Source organism: Hylobates moloch, unplaced genomic scaffold (assembly GCF_009828535.3).
Source record: "Hylobates moloch isolate HMO894 unplaced genomic scaffold, HMol_V3 SCAFFOLD_2, whole genome shotgun sequence".
Lineage (NCBI taxonomy): Eukaryota > Metazoa > Chordata > Mammalia > Primates > Hylobatidae > Hylobates > Hylobates moloch.
Genome location: NW_026652277.1, coordinates 26,809,663 through 26,827,379, shown reverse-complemented (window position 1 = coordinate 26,827,379; position 17,717 = coordinate 26,809,663). Strand labels below are relative to the sequence as shown.

Sequence of the window (17,717 nt, the reverse complement as noted above, 5' to 3'; positions counted from 1 at the left end):
GATGGACAAGATGTAATCTTAATAAACATATTGTGGTTTTCAGGAAACAGTTTAATGAGAAAATGAATATATTTGTCTCCCTACCTTATGACCTTATTACATATCATAGATCTTCACTCTTGCTTAAGGTTCTAAAAATAAATCAATTTATGTGCTTGAAAACACATAAAGGTAATCTGATTGTGTCATCTACTGCTTACAGTCCATTGGCTGTTCACAATTATGGGTAGAATCTTGATTATTTGAGTAGAAGCCTTTTCAGGCTGACATTGCCTTATCTGTGGAGGACTGTTTCTTGTTGTAGGCCCAGTCGCAGTGGACGGCCCTTGCGTTTCCAGACTTCTGCTGCTTCGTGCCTGTTGGCTTTTCTTATGCTGCTCAGTCTGAGTCAAAGGCCCTTCGCCCATTCCCATGGTGAATTTCTACTTATCCTTTAAAATTCAGCTCACATTTCCTCTTGAAAGTTTTTCCTGGTATCTTTCCTATTCCTGCCTCCCTGCAGAGAAATGCCTTCTTCTGTATTCTTTTAACACCTTGTACGCCTGTCATGTCTGTCTTTGTCAGGAGACTGTACACTACAGAGCAGGTGCTGTGTATTTAAAGAGCTCAAAGTCCAGTGAGGGAGCTAGATAAGAAAAACAACTCTGAAAATATGGTATAAGATATATATATTTAAAAGTAAACCTGTATATACATATAATTTATGATGAAGTATGCACAGAGGCTTATGAAAGCACTGAAGAGGGTATGAGCTCAGCATGAGGCGTGAAAATCTTGGGGGTGATATAATGGTCAAACTGACAGGTGAAGCCTGTCTAGATATCAGTGTAGCAGACAAGGGGGGAAATGGCATTCCATGTGAAAGTGTGGAGGTACTCAAGAGTGTATTTCTAAGAACTTCAATTAACTGCTGTATTAGTGAATGTGATTGGAAATGAGGCTAATGGGATAGGCAAGGGTCACATCATGAAATGTGGTGCTGAATGCCACGCTGAGTGTTTGAAATAGTATAATGAGCTAAATGAACATGATGAGGAACCAGTGAATGAGTATAAGGAGCAGAATGGCATGCCGAAATCATGGGTTAGGGAGGTCCCTCTAACAACATTTCAGGACTGGATTGAAGTCCACAATGTTGGACACAGAAAGACTGTTGTGCCATCACTTACATGACCAATCTCTTATTGTTGGACATTTAAGTTGTTTTCAAATTTCTGTTTAGGGTTCTTCATCAGATAAATTTGGAATAATTATCATTTTCTTTAGAAAACAAATAAGCAAACTAAAAACACCTGAAGGTCAAAATGACAAATCTCTGACATTGTATTAGTCGAGGCCCAGTAACAACATTGATTTAATTTTTAAACTAATTAATGTATACTTTAACTCATGTATCAGTGACTCTTTTAAACATAGAGATTTTGGTTGCTAAAAAAGGTGATGATGGTTACATTAAAATTTTCTGGCCTTTTGTGATGATTCTTTAGCAAACCTGCTCAAAATTACAGTATCAGATATTTTAAAAAATGGTAATTTTCAACTGAAAGAAATACTGTAATATATTTCATCATATTCTATGAATTCTTACACTATGAAAGGTATCTTTTATTTATCTTTCAGATATCTATTACGTTTCCTTTTTGAAAGAATTTTTTCTAGCTCTACATCTTTTCCAAACCTTTTTGACTTTCCTAAACCTATGTAATTAATCATTGCCTCTTCTGTGTCCTTAACATGCATCTGTTATCAGGACATCTCTGCTTACTTCTGTTTCTCCTTACTGGACTTACCTGCCTGAGGCTGAGAACTTGCTCTCCTATTCATTTTTATATCCCCAATTTTTAATATCATGTCTTAGACACTGGGGCATTTCCTCCTTGTCATACTTATAATCTCATCATAATTAGCATTTTATTGAGCTCCTACTAATGAGATGGGTACTGTTCTAAGTACTTTATGTGGGTTTTCTCATTTAATCCTCCCAATAAACCTGTGAGTAAGCTCTCTATGAATCTTGTGAGTTTACTGTTTTTTAAATAAAAAATGTCAATGAGAGCAGAGAGAAGCTGGGTAATCTGTATAGGTTGCACATTTCGCGAGTGGTAGAGCTGGGATCCCAGCAGTCTAACTCCAGCATCTATGCTTGTAAACCTTTCTCTAAATTACATTGAAAAGTTAACAACTACTCACAAGTTAAATAATAGCTGTCTATGTATTCATGTTATTGTACTCCTTTTTATATATTTCTTCCATGTTTTTTATTAAAAAAATTTTAAATCCACAGAAGAGTTGAAGCAATAGGAACAGTAAATACCCATATATCCTTATTGTTAACGTTTTACACATTTTTTTCTCTCTCTTCCTTCCCCACCCCACCCTTCTCTCTTTCTCCCTCAACCATTTTTTAGTAACTTACAGACCTAATGACACTTCATGTCTAAACACTTCAGCATTCATCTCCAGAGAGCAAGGACATTTACTTACAAACCACAATATCATTTCACACTTAAAAAATTTAGTATCGATATAATAATGCTATGTAATAAACAATCCATATTTAGATTTCCCTAATTGTCCCAATAATGGTTTTTATGGATTTTTTCTTTTTGATCCAGATCCAATTAAGAATCAAACACTGCATTTAGTTGACATTCCTCTTTAATTTAATTGCTTTAAAACAATCTACCACTTTTGTTGGTTTGTTTGCTTCTTGACAATGATATTTTTGAAGAGTCCATATCAATTGCTTGGTAGAATCTACCACAATCTAAATTTGTCTGTTGTTTCTGCATCATTTGATTACAACTAAATTTATTTGTAACAGCATTATATAGATGATCATCTGTTATGATATTCCTTGTGCACATATGTTGATTTGTCCTACTATTGGTGATATTAAGTTTGATCACTTGATGAAGTGGTATCCATCAGATTTCTCTACTGAAAGGCACCTTTTTTTATTTGTAATTAGTAAGTAACCTGTGGGGTAATACATTCACACTGTTTTGATACCCTGTTCCCCAACAAACTTTCACTTGGTGAAAGTTTTAACATCTATGGATAATCTTTCCTCAAATTAATTATTTCAATGATGATTGTAAAGTTCTGTTTTTCAAATTTTGCCATTCCTTCTACATGTTAGTAGGCATTGTTCTTTAAAGAGGAGCTCAGTCTTCTTCCTTTTTAGAATCACTTTGGAACCATAGATTCTTTTTTTATTCAATTGTTATCAATAACTACCATTATTCTTCTTGATGCTCAGACAATCCCAAATCTAGTCAGTGGAACTCCTCCAAGCCAGCTTGTATTCTTTTCACATGTCTCTACCATTCTTTGAGTACTTAATTGGTTTTTGCAACAGAAAACTTATTCTAGCCTCCCTCCCCTAGCCCTCATTCCTTTTATTATTTATTTTCTTTAGAAAACAAATTAGGGAATGAAATATTTAGAAACAAAGATCCAGGTGCTACTATGGGCATTGCTACTGTTACTCTACTAAAAAAAAAACAAAAAACAAAAAAAAACAAAAACAAAAAACAAAAAACTTCACATTTCCAAATAAATAGTAACACTTTTTAATGTGTTCTTAAAGTCTTATTTGGCATTAATCTAAATTCCACCTAGCACAATGAAAACAGAAAGAGAAAATTAAAATTTCACGTCAACTGAAAACAACAATAGTGCTCAGAGGATTTTTTAAGTGAAAAGGGATAGTGCTTAATTATGACAAATAAAAGCTAACTTGAGATGCACATATGCAGATGCAGCCACTTATTTTGGTGGGGGACACTTCAGGAATTAAAATTTAAATAGCAAGAGATCAAATAGATACTTGATAAATCTGTCTGAATTGGATGTTCCCAGACACAAAAATATAATGAGTTATTGACAGCTCTTGGGAGACAACATTATAAAGACTGGACACTTTATTTATTTTAACTTTATGTCCTAAATTACCATTGAGTAATTGACATTGGTATTTGACTATGGTTTGTGGTTAAGTTCTTAATTGCAATAATGTTAAATAAAATGCGAAGCCCAAAGCAAACAACAACAAAAATTATAGCAATACTTCAACAGAGATAACAATAATATGCTGCATCAATTGTTCAGAATCCAGCATCTACATAAAACAAGCAACGGGATAATGAAATTATTTTCTTTTCAAATATTCTGGCAGAGTTACTTTAGTTTTCTTAAGTTATAGATTGTGGTCTTAACTGCAACTTTTCCCTCCTTTTAAGAAGTATTTAAGTTATTTAAATGTTACTTAAATACTTTTATGTTTTTAATCATTATTAACATTCTCTACCCCTCTCATCCTTTCCTGCTTAGTATTTTGTTATAATCTCACTCTCCCCACTTCCAGATGCACTTAAAAATGCTGGACTTTCTGATCTTTTTCTGACCACCAGAAGAACTAGTGGATTGAGCATGGAACTGGGATAAGACATTTTTCCTGAAATTGGTCAAGTCACTTAATCTTTTGCATTTTTACTTGTTTACTTGTAAAATGAAGATAGTGTCTGCCTCTCTCCTGCCTTATATGGATATCATGAGGATAAATTCAGTCAGTCATATGAAATGGTTTTGAGTTCTGTATTCATGAGGGAGGGCATTTAATGTGTCTTAGAGTGATAACAATCAGAGGCATTATTATTCAGTTTTTACTGCAGCAGGAATTTAGATTTGACCATCAGATAATTGACACTATAGTACAGGGTATTAGGAAAGCTGGAAAGATGTTTTCCCCTGGAGATCTTGGACAGTAGGATTCTTTCATCTAGGTTTTGTTCTGCTCATGATATGCAATGGCTCGGGGCACTTTTCAGAGGACCACTGTAAAATTTCCCTCCATTCCACCCAGGTCCTATTAATATAGTAGTGAGTTGTTTCATATTGCTTTCAGCGACTTTCCCTTTTCCAAGGCCAATTACCATTTGAAAAAGTCATTCCCTGTCATATTTTCTTGTTCTCCTCAAATGAGTTTGTCCGTATTTGAATTCTGTGAAGCTTGTTGGGTGTAATAACAGCTTTTTGAAGTCTTCCAGTTTCATATCTATTTGTTCTTCTGCCCTACCCTTGCATGTTTCTCTGTCCCCTTCTTTTATGTGAACATAACCTGGAGGACAAGGTTTTTTGTTCTGTTTTTAGTGGTGCCATGTCTGCATAATAACATGATATAGATTGAAAAAATGACAAATGATTCTTGGAATTCTAAAGATAATCTTATTTCTATTGAGAAAATCTTTCTCAAGTTACTAACTACCATTGAGATTGGGTTGGCTTTTGCCTTGTTACTTTTCAGAGCCTCTATCTGCTTGGGCATCTCAAAATATCCTTAGTTTTCAAATGTTGGCACTTTACTCCCAGCATAATTACCTTACATAAGAAACATTATAGGACTGATGTGGGAGTTTACTTTTCTCATAACTTATTTGATAATCACTGCTTATATTAGAGTTAGAAACTATTGTCCAACTCTCAGAGACCCAGTTACGTCACTTAAGATGGATTTTTTTTTTTTTTGAGACCAAGTCTCACTCTGTCGCCCAAGCTGGAGTGCAGTGGTGCAGTCTCAGCTCACTGCAACCTCCGCCTCCCAGGTTCAAATGATTCTCCTGCCTCAGCCTCCCGAGTAGCTGGGATTACAGGCGCCCACCACCACACCCGGCTAGTTTTTTGTAGAGATAGCGTTTTACCATGTTGGCCAGGCTGGTCACAAACTCCTAGGATGGATTTTTAAGACTAAAATTTTAGATTGCAATCAAACAGAAGAGGCTTGGACATGTGACATTGAAGAGCTATGTTTGTTTTGCCAGTTGAAACTTGTTTCTTTTTCTAGTTAAAACAATGACTTAGAGGTTATTTTGAGGGCACTTTGGAGATTATGCTACAGGAATGCTAGAGAGCAAATTTTGAGTGTGATTGCCCATTTGGACTTAATTCTGGAAACTGATTTTGGGGGAAAATGTCTATTATTCGTTGGTTATCTGTGATTTTTACCTGGACTTTATTTAAGCTTTATTAATTTGCTAAACCATATTTGGATGCTAGTGATAGCAGACCATCAAATACGGCCCAAACTTCTTGTTCTGATCCACACGAAGGTCAGAGAAGCAATGCTGCCTTTTCTGATAGCCAGTAGCACCAGCAGGCACGTTGTTTACTCCAAACAAGAATATACTCTACTTTTAATATTTTTGAAGACCACTGAAAATGGATCATTTATGCTTTTTTATTTTTTTGATAAGGAAGGGATGACCTACTATTCACATAGTAATGCAGTTTGCTGAAAAGGTTGGTTTTTGCTGACCTCTGAGAGCTCACATTACAGTAGAGTGTGTTATTGGAAGGTGGGCCAGTTTATACAGAGATTGGGAATTATTTTTCTCTAGTTTTGAAATGGTTATGCACTTTCTAATCTAGTTATTTAGATGTAGAAATAAAGTTTTTTTTTACATTCCCCTGAGTATATGGTATTGTGGGTATAAAATAAATTTGACAAGTTTTATTTCTGTACTAGGATCTACTCATAACACTTCTATCCTAAATTTGTATCAAAAGGAAACCTTTGCTGGCTTGATAATAAACACAGACTAAGTCCAGATTCCACAGCCTAGTGATCAAGGAAAGTCAGGAATTGTATTTAGCTACAAGTAACGTGACACAAAGAACAGTGCCCTAAATTGCTAGGATGGTGATTTAGGGTTAATATTATGACTTCTTGCTCTATCCTCTTTCCATTCTCAAGATCGCCTCATGGTCATAAAGAGGCCACTGTGGTTGAGTCATGACACGCACGTTCTAGGCAAGAATACAGAACAAGCCATGCTCTTCAGCCCCCTTTTTACACAGCATTCCAAGGCCCCACCCCATCACTTCTGCTTTCATCCCATTTAGCCAGAATTTAGTCATTTGGCTGCCCATATCTGCCGAGGAGAATAGGGAATATAGTTTTCCATTACTAACTCATCCCCCACTCAAAAAAATAAAAATTTTAAAAGCCATTCTATATTAAAGCAGAAGGGAAAGAGATATTGGTAAGAATCCAGCTGGCCTTTTATGATCTGTCTCAGCCTTTCTTTTGATTTCATCTGCTGTTTTAAGCACTTTACACTGTAGCCCCACAAGAACACTTTGCACTCACTAAGAAGCAGTTCCCCTTACTGCCCCCACCACTTTGCTTATATTCTGAAAGTCTTTTGTCTCCTATTCCACTGCTCTAACCTCTAACACACTGCCTCTAACACACCGACCTGCAGTTGTAGTTATTACACACCCTCCTTCATTCTTTCACCTCTCTATCACAGCCCTTGTTGTGGTTTGGCCAATATATTTTAGTTCCATAGCTAAATTTTCATACCCTCTGTGACTCTCTAATCCCCTGCCACACTTGCCTACTATAATACATTATATATATATATAACAAATGTTTGATACATATTTATTGAATTCCATTCCAGAACTAATGCCAGCAAGATAACTTTGTGCTATATAGGAGAATATCTTTTTGTGCAACAGTTTCCAAAGGGTTTTCTTTTTCTAAGAAGAAAGAAATTGATTATATCAACTTTATGAGTATCCTACCACATTTAATAGACATTGGCTAATCTAAGGGTTCTTGGTTACTTCACTGAATAGCCTATCAGATGGAAGTGCAAACAACAGTTTGTTTTGAAATAGGACTCCCTAAACATGGAAGAAACATTAACAGTCTTGGCCTGTTGGAATGTGTGCATTTGATGTGCCCAAGATTAGGGCACGCTGTGTGAGAACAAATAACAAAAAAGGGAGAGGAAACAATAAAAACTTTGTTCCTATAAAGCACCTGAAAGTACTATAAATTGATGGTTATTAAGCCAGTCAGGGGGGTCCAAAAGCTACAGCCTGGGGGCCTCAAGTTCAATTGTTTTATAAAGTGTCCTAAATAAATTTTTTGTTTTCAAGTGGTATTTTTAAAACTATTTCTTCATGCTTTGAGAGAGTTTTCCAAATTCCAATTATTTTAAGGGGTTATTTCCTGGACTTGCACTTAACTATTTTGAGACGTTTACATTTTTTTCAATATGACATTCTATGTGCCTCAGTGATAGATGGTTATTCAGGTTGCACGTATATATAAATGTTAAGATTTATGGAAGATCATCTTTTTAGATTAAAAAGAATTTTTTTAAGCTGGTATTTCTTGGTGGTAGGGCCTAGAAGTTATGTAGAGTGACTTATTTTAAACTGCGTATAAACCATCCGCCTACTGTACAGTTGGCTAAAGAGTAATATTAGAAGGCCCTCCTGGACAGTTCATTTCATTTCATGGATATGAACACAATTGTTTCCCTTTGAATTTAATGCCATGTTTAAAATCAGATTTTAGGAATTTTCCAAGGGCATTTCGCTATCATTTACACTCTGCTTGTGTTTTCTTTCTGCAGTCTTTTACATTAAATACCTCCTACACAGCACTGTCTAAGGATTTGTGGTGGTACAGGGACCAGTTGGGATGACAAACAGGCAAGGAAGGCCTGAAAGTAAAATTAGCAAAGAGGCCCTGTGGAATGGAAGGTGAAGGAAGGGTTAGTGACAGTTGGGGGAGGAAAGGTAGAAAAAAAAATAACATGCACATCAGTTTCGCAGGAGTATTAGAGTCTTAAAGGAAACAATGTTTGATAATTATCAGAGAGGAAACTGAGAGCATAGAGGATATCCCAGAATGGAGAACAGCATGGGTTAAAATGGGTAGGAACAGGTGTCAGGAGCTTCAAAATTTGGGGTCATTGTTGAGTCCATTCCCCTTGGTCTTCAAGGACTGTCTGCTCTTCACTCAATGATTATTGAAGCTCATTTCTTCCTGTCACCAACACAAATCATACCTTCTTCATGTCAGACCTAAACTGTTTCACTGGCCTTGCAACTGTTCTCTCTGCCTCTAAACTCTTTCCAGTCCATCCAACATACCATCACCAGAGCTTTGATAAGATTCCCAGAGCTTTGATTTTTATCAGGCAGTTATGATGATAAATGTATGGAAACTTACCATTTCCTAGAGCTAAAGTGCATGTTTCTCATTCTGAAATGTAGAGAACATAATCATCTCATACCACTCACCTGATTGTTTCTCACTCTTCCTCCACCATTTACCCATCTCTTCAGCTTAATGAGCCCCCTGTGTGTCTCCTAACTAAACAGCGGCTAACTTGGCTGTGAAATATTCTTCTCCTTGGGTAGTCTGCTCCCTTCTCTGTCTACTCATGCTTCAAGATTCAACATAAGCCTCCTCTATGAGGCTTTCTGCACGAATGTATATGGATTTGCTTGTGTAATGATTTGTTCATAGATTTCATATTGCTGATAAATAAATATTGTTTTGAATAAGAAACATGGTTTTGTATTTTATCTCGATTGTAGACTCCTTGAGACCAGTACCATGCTATACAATTATTTTTCATCTATTATAATGTCTGGCATAGGGACATGCACATATTTGGTACAGAACAAGGTTTCCGAGTCTGGCACAATGACATTTTGGGCTGGAAAATTTGTTGTGGCGGGTTGTCTGAACATTTTAGGATGTTTAGCAGCATCCTTGGCGCCTATCCACCAGATACCAGTAGTATCCTCTCCCTAGTGTGACAACCAAAAATGTCTCCAGACATTTCCAAATTTCCACAGGGGTAAAATGTGCCCCCCAGTTGAGAATCATTGATAGAGAATAAACAGAATAAATTCCAATTAAACAGTGAAAATATTTGAGTGATATTTACAGCATTTCAAAGCCTTGAGAAAGTGGAACTCAGTTGATGGAAAAGAGTGAATGTCAAACTGAGAACGTCCTGTTTGCTATGTTAGGGCATAGAAAGGCCATTATAGATGAAAAGCAGTTGTAATGAATCTTAGAGTTAAGAAAGATCAAGATACAGAAATATCCTTGAATTGAAGTTCCAAAACAATGTTGTTTTGGTTTTTGTTTCATTTTGAATCATTTCATACTTAGGAATACCATTTCTAGTAAAATGAATAGTTTATGTTTAGTTAGAAATTTATCTGTATTTCATACATACTTAGTACTTTTGGACTAAGAACTGCTATTTGAAGTATATTTGAGAGAATGAGTTTGAAATTGTGGGTGCAGGACATTGTAAAGTTTTAACTATGAATAAATATCAGTTATGCTTATGCATAGTTTTACCTAGTTTTTCTTTTATTTGACTATTTGAGTATTGTCCTTGAATTTAAATTTTTTTTCAGCCCCAACTGATACACACACATACACACATATACATACATAACACTTGTGTGTGTGGTAGCTTACAGAGTGTTTATAGGAAACTGATTTTGTATACTTTGGCTACTTTGCTGTAAGTTCTAGTTTTGTTTCTATTATTAAACTAGCACACGACATCAGTGCTATATGACTGGTGTTTTGTTGACCTAGAAGTAATGCATGCCATCTTCTTTTCACAGCTGTGTGCCAACCACGATGCAAACACGGTGAATGTATTGGGCCAAACAAGTGCAAGTGTCATCCTGGATATGCTGGAAAAACCTGTAATCAAGGTAGGAAAACAGTCTGACATAAATACACAATCAAAGACACCTCTATCACTCCCAAATTAAAAATATTCTTATCTCAAACTACTTTCCATAGCTGTTTTTCCAAAATATGTGAGCTGCCATTTTGCTGATAAATAAAAATATATTAATGATAAATATTGTAGAATTTCTTTTATCAAAGGACAATTAAACAAATTGTATCCTCTTATTCTCTGATAGTAATTAAAATGTATTTTGAAGAAAAGAATCACTGCATCAGTAATTTAGAAGCCTTCTGGTACTCCTTGTTCTTTCACTAACTAGTTGGAAATCCTTGGCCAAATAATTAACCACTCAGACCCCAGGTACTGCTTCCCTTTAACGCCAAAGTCAGGTAGGGGATTTGATTTGAAATTTGGAGTTTCCTCCTAACTCTGAGCCCTTTGATTCGTGATTAAATCTCCCTTCAACTACTGACCAGTTTGGAATGTTTCCATGATAAATAAGAATGATTAATTTAGCAAGCACTTTTTAAAAAAATCAGCATCAGTTGTTTATAAAAGCAAATATTTATTCAACACTCATAGTGCCCCAGGTATTTTATATATATCATCCATTTTTATATTTACAACAACATTAGGAAGTAGAGCATTATTTATTATAATTAAGGTATAATCTATTAATTATTAGTCCATTTTTTATTTGGAGAGACTGAGGCATAGGAATATTAAGTGTCTTGCTCAGGTTCACAGAGTTAGTAAAAGAGCTAGCATGTCAACTTAGAGCTATGGCATATATAATCCATATTTTTTCTACTATACTAGTTTTGGATGAAAAAAATATATTTGGAAATGTGATCCTCAAACTCATGCTACAAAGTCAGACAAGGCTTGTCTTGTTAATTAAATTCAGTTAAAAATTTCCATTATTGGCCTGGCGTGGTGGCTCACGCCTATAATCCCAGCACTTTGGGTAGCCAAGGCGGGTGGATCACCTGAGGTTGGGAGTTCAAGACCAGCCTGGCCAACGTGGAGAAACCCCATCTCTACTAAAAATACAAAATTAGCTGCGTGTGGTGGCTCATGCTTGTAATCCCAGCTGCTCAAGAAGTTGAGGCAGCAGAATCACTTGAACCCAGGAGGCAGATGTTGCGGTGAGCCGAGATTGCACCATTGCACTCCAGCCTGGGCAACAAGAGCGAAACTCTGTCTCAAAAAAAAAAAAAAAAAAAATTCACTATTAGGAATTAAACTAAAGAAAGATTAGGGTTAGATTTCACTAAATAGATAAGAGTCAAAAATAAAAAAGATGAGTCAATTTTTACTTATTTCTTAAATTATACTCCCTATCATCTTAAATGTCAGGTGAAATAATGATATGGTGTCTAACTATCCCTTACATACTTACTTGACCTCATCTGATATAGAAATGATATTGCTGAAATACTACTGTTCTTCAGTGTCTGATACTTATTCCAAGATACTCCTTGAGGTATGTCATGTAAACTAGTGATTTATAGACACAGTTTTTTTTTCACTATTTATTTTTATTTTTTTAATTTTACTTTAAGTTCTGGGATACATGTGGAGAACGTGCAGCTTTGTTACAAAGGTATACATGTGCCTTGGTGATTTGCTGCACCTATCAACCCGTCATCTAGGTTTTAAGCCCTGCATGCATTAGGTATTTGTCCTAATGCTCTCCGCTCTCTCTCCCCTTACCCCTATCCCCCGACAGTTCCCCTCCCTGCGTCCATGTGTTCTCATTGTTCAACTCCCACTTATGAATGAGAATATGCGGTGTTTAGTTTTCTGTTCCTGTGTTAAAACACAGTTTTTACAATCATCCAGAACATTGATTTTTGAAAACATATTCAAAATGGTGGTTCGTGAACCATCAGATGAAATTATTCATGAACCATCACATGAAATCCACACTAGCAAAAATGACATGTCCCAATGGTAGAAGCTGCTATTCTAAAGTGTGTTCTTGTATTATCTGCTATTTGATTTAGAACTGATTTTCCCAATGCTTGTTTTCTCTCTTATAATACTCTTTTTAACTTGAAATTTACCAAACATACCTGCATAATCTTTTTAAATAAGTGGTGCTCTTATTATCTCAGTTTGCTTTTTAAAAAAATCCACTTGATTTTTCTTCCCCAGCATAAGTTTACAGGTAGTAGTGTGTTAGGTTCTGGCTATTGAATGCCAGTGTTCATCTTAGAATCTCAGTATACTTTTTTTTAAAGTGGTGAACATAAGCCCTCAGAGGTTTCATTACTATGTCAGCACTGTAAAATATTGTTGTCAAAATGTGAGGATATAAAATATAAAGAAGACGATTAAAATAAGTCACTTTTGAGATTGCAGAGAAATTCATTTAAATTTCTTTTCAGGAGCTGCATCAACTTTAACATGCCTTAAAGACACGCTAAAACTATTATTGAAACAAGGGTTCATCACTGGATAACTCTTATTTTCAGAAAACCAGTTTAACATGTACTTTTTTTTCCTGTAACACATACCTATTTCTCTAAAGAAAAAATCAAATGTATCAAGTTAAAATCTTGCTCCCCAAAACTATATTCCTTAAAGAGAAGAGGATTTGATTAGTAGCAAAATGGGATTTTACACCTGCAAAAATAGAGCTGACACTGAAAATGTAATTTCAAGTCCCGTTTTGAAAATAAAACTATAGTTTAAAATAAACTTTGGTGTTTTAATCATCTCTTATTTTGCCCTCCTCACAAAAAAGCAGTGTGGTAGGTTCCTGATGGCAAGGTTTATGCTCCTTGAGAGCAGAAATCCTTTTTGTTGTCTCTCTGATTTCTAAGTTCCTGAAAACTATTATTAAAGTGACTTGCACATGGTAAATGCACACTAAATGTGTTAAATAAATGACAGTTTCATCTAATGGTTCTTAGTCCTGAACACTGTGGAAACTTGAAAGGGCGCCACCAGTTCTTGGTACAGCATCTTAGAGAGTCTCTGCATCCATAGACTGAGGGCCCTGTCAGGATCAGGGAAGCTGCCATGTGTGGCCTGGTTGAGTGTGAGAGCTGCCTAGAGACTCCCGTAAAAGTTGTTAGAGAAAATTGTTGATAGTGCCTACATAGCAGATTAACTTAAACTGTTTTCATTCAGGCCCACACATTTTAATACAGTAGAAAATGTGCTTCATAGATAAGAGAAATCAAATAGGCTCCTTTTTTCTCGAGGAGAGAAATGTCAAAAAGAAGTAAATTTGAGATAACTTTACAGAACTGGAAATCAGCTTTTGATTAAAAGTAGCTTTTGGTATATGAGAAGTATTCACTGAGAATTTTGTAGCGAGTTATGTACTTTTAAGAAATAACCCCCGGAAACTCGTATCATGGTGTAAACAGCTTGAATAAACAAGTGCTTAACCAGTGCCTTTAGAGCTGCCTGGGAAACAGCCAGAATACCAGGGCAAGCTGCATTTTGGAACTGGTTTAATTTAGTAGCCTTGCCACAGGCTTAGTGTGATCTGCTTTTGGGGGCTTGATCTTCCCCACTAAGTCATTTTCTGGATTTGTTACACCTAGAACTGTTACGAAATTACAGGCTTGGTCTGATCATAAACATAATATACTCTATAAGGCACATGTTACCTTTCAAAGCAAATGAAATTCTAACCTGAATTCTGGCAAGATTCTTTGATCATTTGCTTCCTTTACTTTTACTTTTATTTATGCATATTTCCCTCCTCCTTGAGTTTCTGTACCAATACAAACCTCTTTTTCCCCCAGCCAGAAAAAAAAAATTATTATAGATAATAATCTTTTTATAACTTTTCCATTGGGGAATGATTTTTAGTATGTAAATATATCATTGCATATTCTCAGAAATCAAAGACATTCTTAGGAATTTACAGTGTACTTTGTAATAATTTCAGAAGAAAATATTTATAAATGTCAATTCCCAATGTTTTAGCATGGTTTATGTTTCATAGGTTGAATTCTTTATCATAAGGAAAGAATTGGAGTCTTTTAGGTCAGAACCAGATACTAATTTTGTGGACTAGTTACATCTGAAAGTTGACTGCTTTGCTAAGCACAAAAATCTAAGGGCTTTAACCCTAATATTAAGGTGGTTACCTACTGCCTTAGGTATGAAAGATGTATGGTTCCAGCCGAGCGCCGTGGCTCTAGCCTGTAATCCCAGCACTTTGGAAGGCAGAGGTGGGCATACCACGAGGTCAGGAGATCGAGACCATCCTAGCTAACAGGGTGAAACCCCATCTCTACTAAAAATACAAAAAAAAAAAAAATTAGCCAGGCATGGTGGCAGGCGCCTGTAGTTCCAGCTACTCGGGAGGCTGTGGCAGGAGAATGTTGTGAACCTGGGAGGCAGAGCTTGCAGTGAGCCAAGATCGAGCAGCTGCACTCCAGCCTGGGCAACAGAGCGAGACTCTATCTAAAAAAAAAAAAAAAAAAAAAGGAAGATGTATGGTTTCAACTCCCAAAACCAATATTTATTTGATTTGGACATTTAACTGGCTATTAATAACATAATGGTGTTGAAACAGAACGTGATTGTTAAGTCTCAACTCTCTACTTCGAGTCTCACCAATAATGGCAACAGTTAACATTTTTTTGCATAAAGCTTCTTACGTATGTTCTAGAAGCATAATTTCTTACATTTAAATGATAATATTGACGATCTATTATGCTGTTATTTAAATAAAATCTTTATGCAAATCATACATTTGTGCATAATTTTGGAGTATTTTAAACTACTATTGTACAATGTGATAGTGTAGGGAAAAAAATCTTAAGTTGGTCGTTTACGACTTCAGTGTCCTTAAATAGAGCAGGTGGATTATAATCAATATTTGTATAATTTGTTTTTGTTTTCTTCCTTCTGTTTATGACTAAATAATACTTTTAAAAATGATGATCTCTTGTTTGGAGTTTTTTAAAAAATTGTATGACGAAGGATTGTTCATTTATAATGTGTGTGTTGTCCTTGGGAAACAAGATGACAGTGATACATTTTTAAGAAAATTAAAATAAAAGAAAAGAGAAACCAGAAGAACCAGAAACTATTGTTTATAAAGTATCTAATGCATTCTTTTTAAACTCCACCAACTGTATGTAATTGTTTAATATATACTTGTAAAGATTTTTAGGGCTAAAATTGACATCAGTTCAAAGTTGACTCTTATTACCTTCTTCCTGGTGCGAAGACAAGCACATCCCAGCTCCTCTTGACCAAGGCAGTGAACAGCCTCTTTTCCAACCCCTGGATCACCAAGCCACAAGTTTGCCTTCAAGGGGTGAGCGTGCATTGTCCCAGGTGGTCTGCTCTTCCCACCTGCATGGCTTCCTGCAGTTATGTCACTTCTTGCAAATGTTCTGAAGACTAGCCCAGGAGTGTCCAGCCTTCAGCCCTGAGCATGTACAGCAAGCAGCAGGAATTGCCACCTGGTACTGATTCTCTGTGCTCTGAAAAGCATGGAGCTCTACTGTTCTTTTAATGCATCGAGTATCATTGCTTTTCTTTTTCTTTTCTGAATTTTGAAATATTTTCTAAAAACAGATAGCAAAACAACTTTTTTCATATGTAGGCAAATTCAGGAGTTCCAAAGCAACTGAAATTGGGGGTTTGATGCCTTTTGCCAAGTAGATTTTAGAAATCAAGTCCTCTTCCCTACTCTTGAGGTATAGAGTTTTAGGTTACCTGAAAATCAAAGCATACGTTAGTGACCTTCTTTTGATATACATTGTGTAACATCAGATAGCCTAAGTTCTGGTTCCAAGAGGACACTTAGTTGCTATTTGATTATAAGCAAGTCATTAACCAATCAGTAACAGGGAGACAGTAATTCCTGCCCTATTTACCTGTGGGGTTGGCGTAAGAATAGAAGCACCAAAAATATTAATGTCTTCATCATGCTGGAAAGCTTTGTAGGAAAATAATGTGGTAGCATAATTTTACAGGTCCTCTTCTAGGACATTTTATCTCTAACCCATTCATAGGTTTAAGAACTTAGAATAACTGAATTAAAATAGTTGGAATTATTAATCATTGTCTCTGCTGAGAAGAAATTTGATGCATTTGTATATTTTCTGCACAAGGAATTAGGGCAAAAGAATTAATTTCGGTCCTTAATAATTTAAAAACTAAAGTTTTGGTAGTTGACGTATTGACATCTGTTTGCCTGTGACATTGCCCGATTTAAGCACCAAAGCAGGGAGAAAGTCTAAATGTGTTAAAACAAATGAAAGTTTATTTAAGAAAAAAATCCATTGAGTTAGTTATCTTACTCAATGATCTCTTCCAGATTTTTCAAGCTACTTTTCAGTGCCTGCATGCTAATAAAATTTCTGTTTTCCTGAAGTTTAATAATAATGCTATGCAGCTTGCATTTCCGTTCTGGACCAGTTCCCTTCTCCCTCTCCTTCTCCCATCCAAGCTCCTGAATCCACCAACCTACTGAAATGTATTCCTGACAGTAGTAGATGCACTTTAAGACTTGTATACATAATAATTGAAGCAGTTAAATGTAAGTGGTTTATTGTAAAGTTCTATCCTTTAGTATAAGATAAGCACATGAAAGAATTCATAAAATTTTTTATTTTCCTATTTTATAGATTTTCCTTATATATATATTATAAACCTCCAGAGAAAAAGGAAGATAAGTAAATTTAAAATAAAAACACCAAAGTTTTATTTCCAGGTTCTTTTATCAACTTTTAAGATTTATTTGAGACAGTATGATCAATGACTTCATTTTGTTCTGCTTATTATTGTAGGAGTATTTACTATAATTTGGAAGTAATTTATTTTTGAATTTCTTGCTTAATTGAATGATATCCAATAGATTGTGATCATGAATATAGCATTTATAGAAAGCAGCACATATTAACTTACTTAATATGGCACTAGGTCAATGAGACAAGAAGGTAACATAATTAAAGACAAGTAACTCTTAAGAAAACTGAGGACAAAAAGGCTTCTCACCAGGACACCAGATGCATTTAATCTTTTGAAGCTCTGTACTTTAGGAAAAGTCTGATATTTGGCAAATTTTGATAAACATGGATGACTATGGAATCCTATTTTATAGTATCTGAAGTGGCTTTCGTAAGGGTCATTGTGAAGTTTTTAGGAGACACCTGCCTGTGGCAGATGGGGCAATGATGGCAGTCACTAGGGATA

The 17,717-nt window shown here is 35.5% G+C and overlaps 1 protein-coding gene across 2 annotated transcripts in view; it reads left to right on the top strand.

Annotated features, from left to right (window-relative positions):
- Window positions 1-17,717, top strand: part of NPNT (nephronectin) — a 73,920-nt gene that overhangs the window by 21,191 nt on the left and 35,012 nt on the right. The window contains exons 3-4 of one of the 2 annotated variants that reach the window (XM_032172807.2): window positions 10,462-10,554; window positions 15,742-15,831. In XM_032172807.2, the coding sequence (XP_032028698.1) occupies window positions 10,462-10,554; window positions 15,742-15,831 (183 nt within the window). The remainder of the gene's footprint in view (window positions 1-10,461; window positions 10,555-15,741; window positions 15,832-17,717) is intronic. The other variant, XM_032172886.2, reaches the window with a different exon arrangement.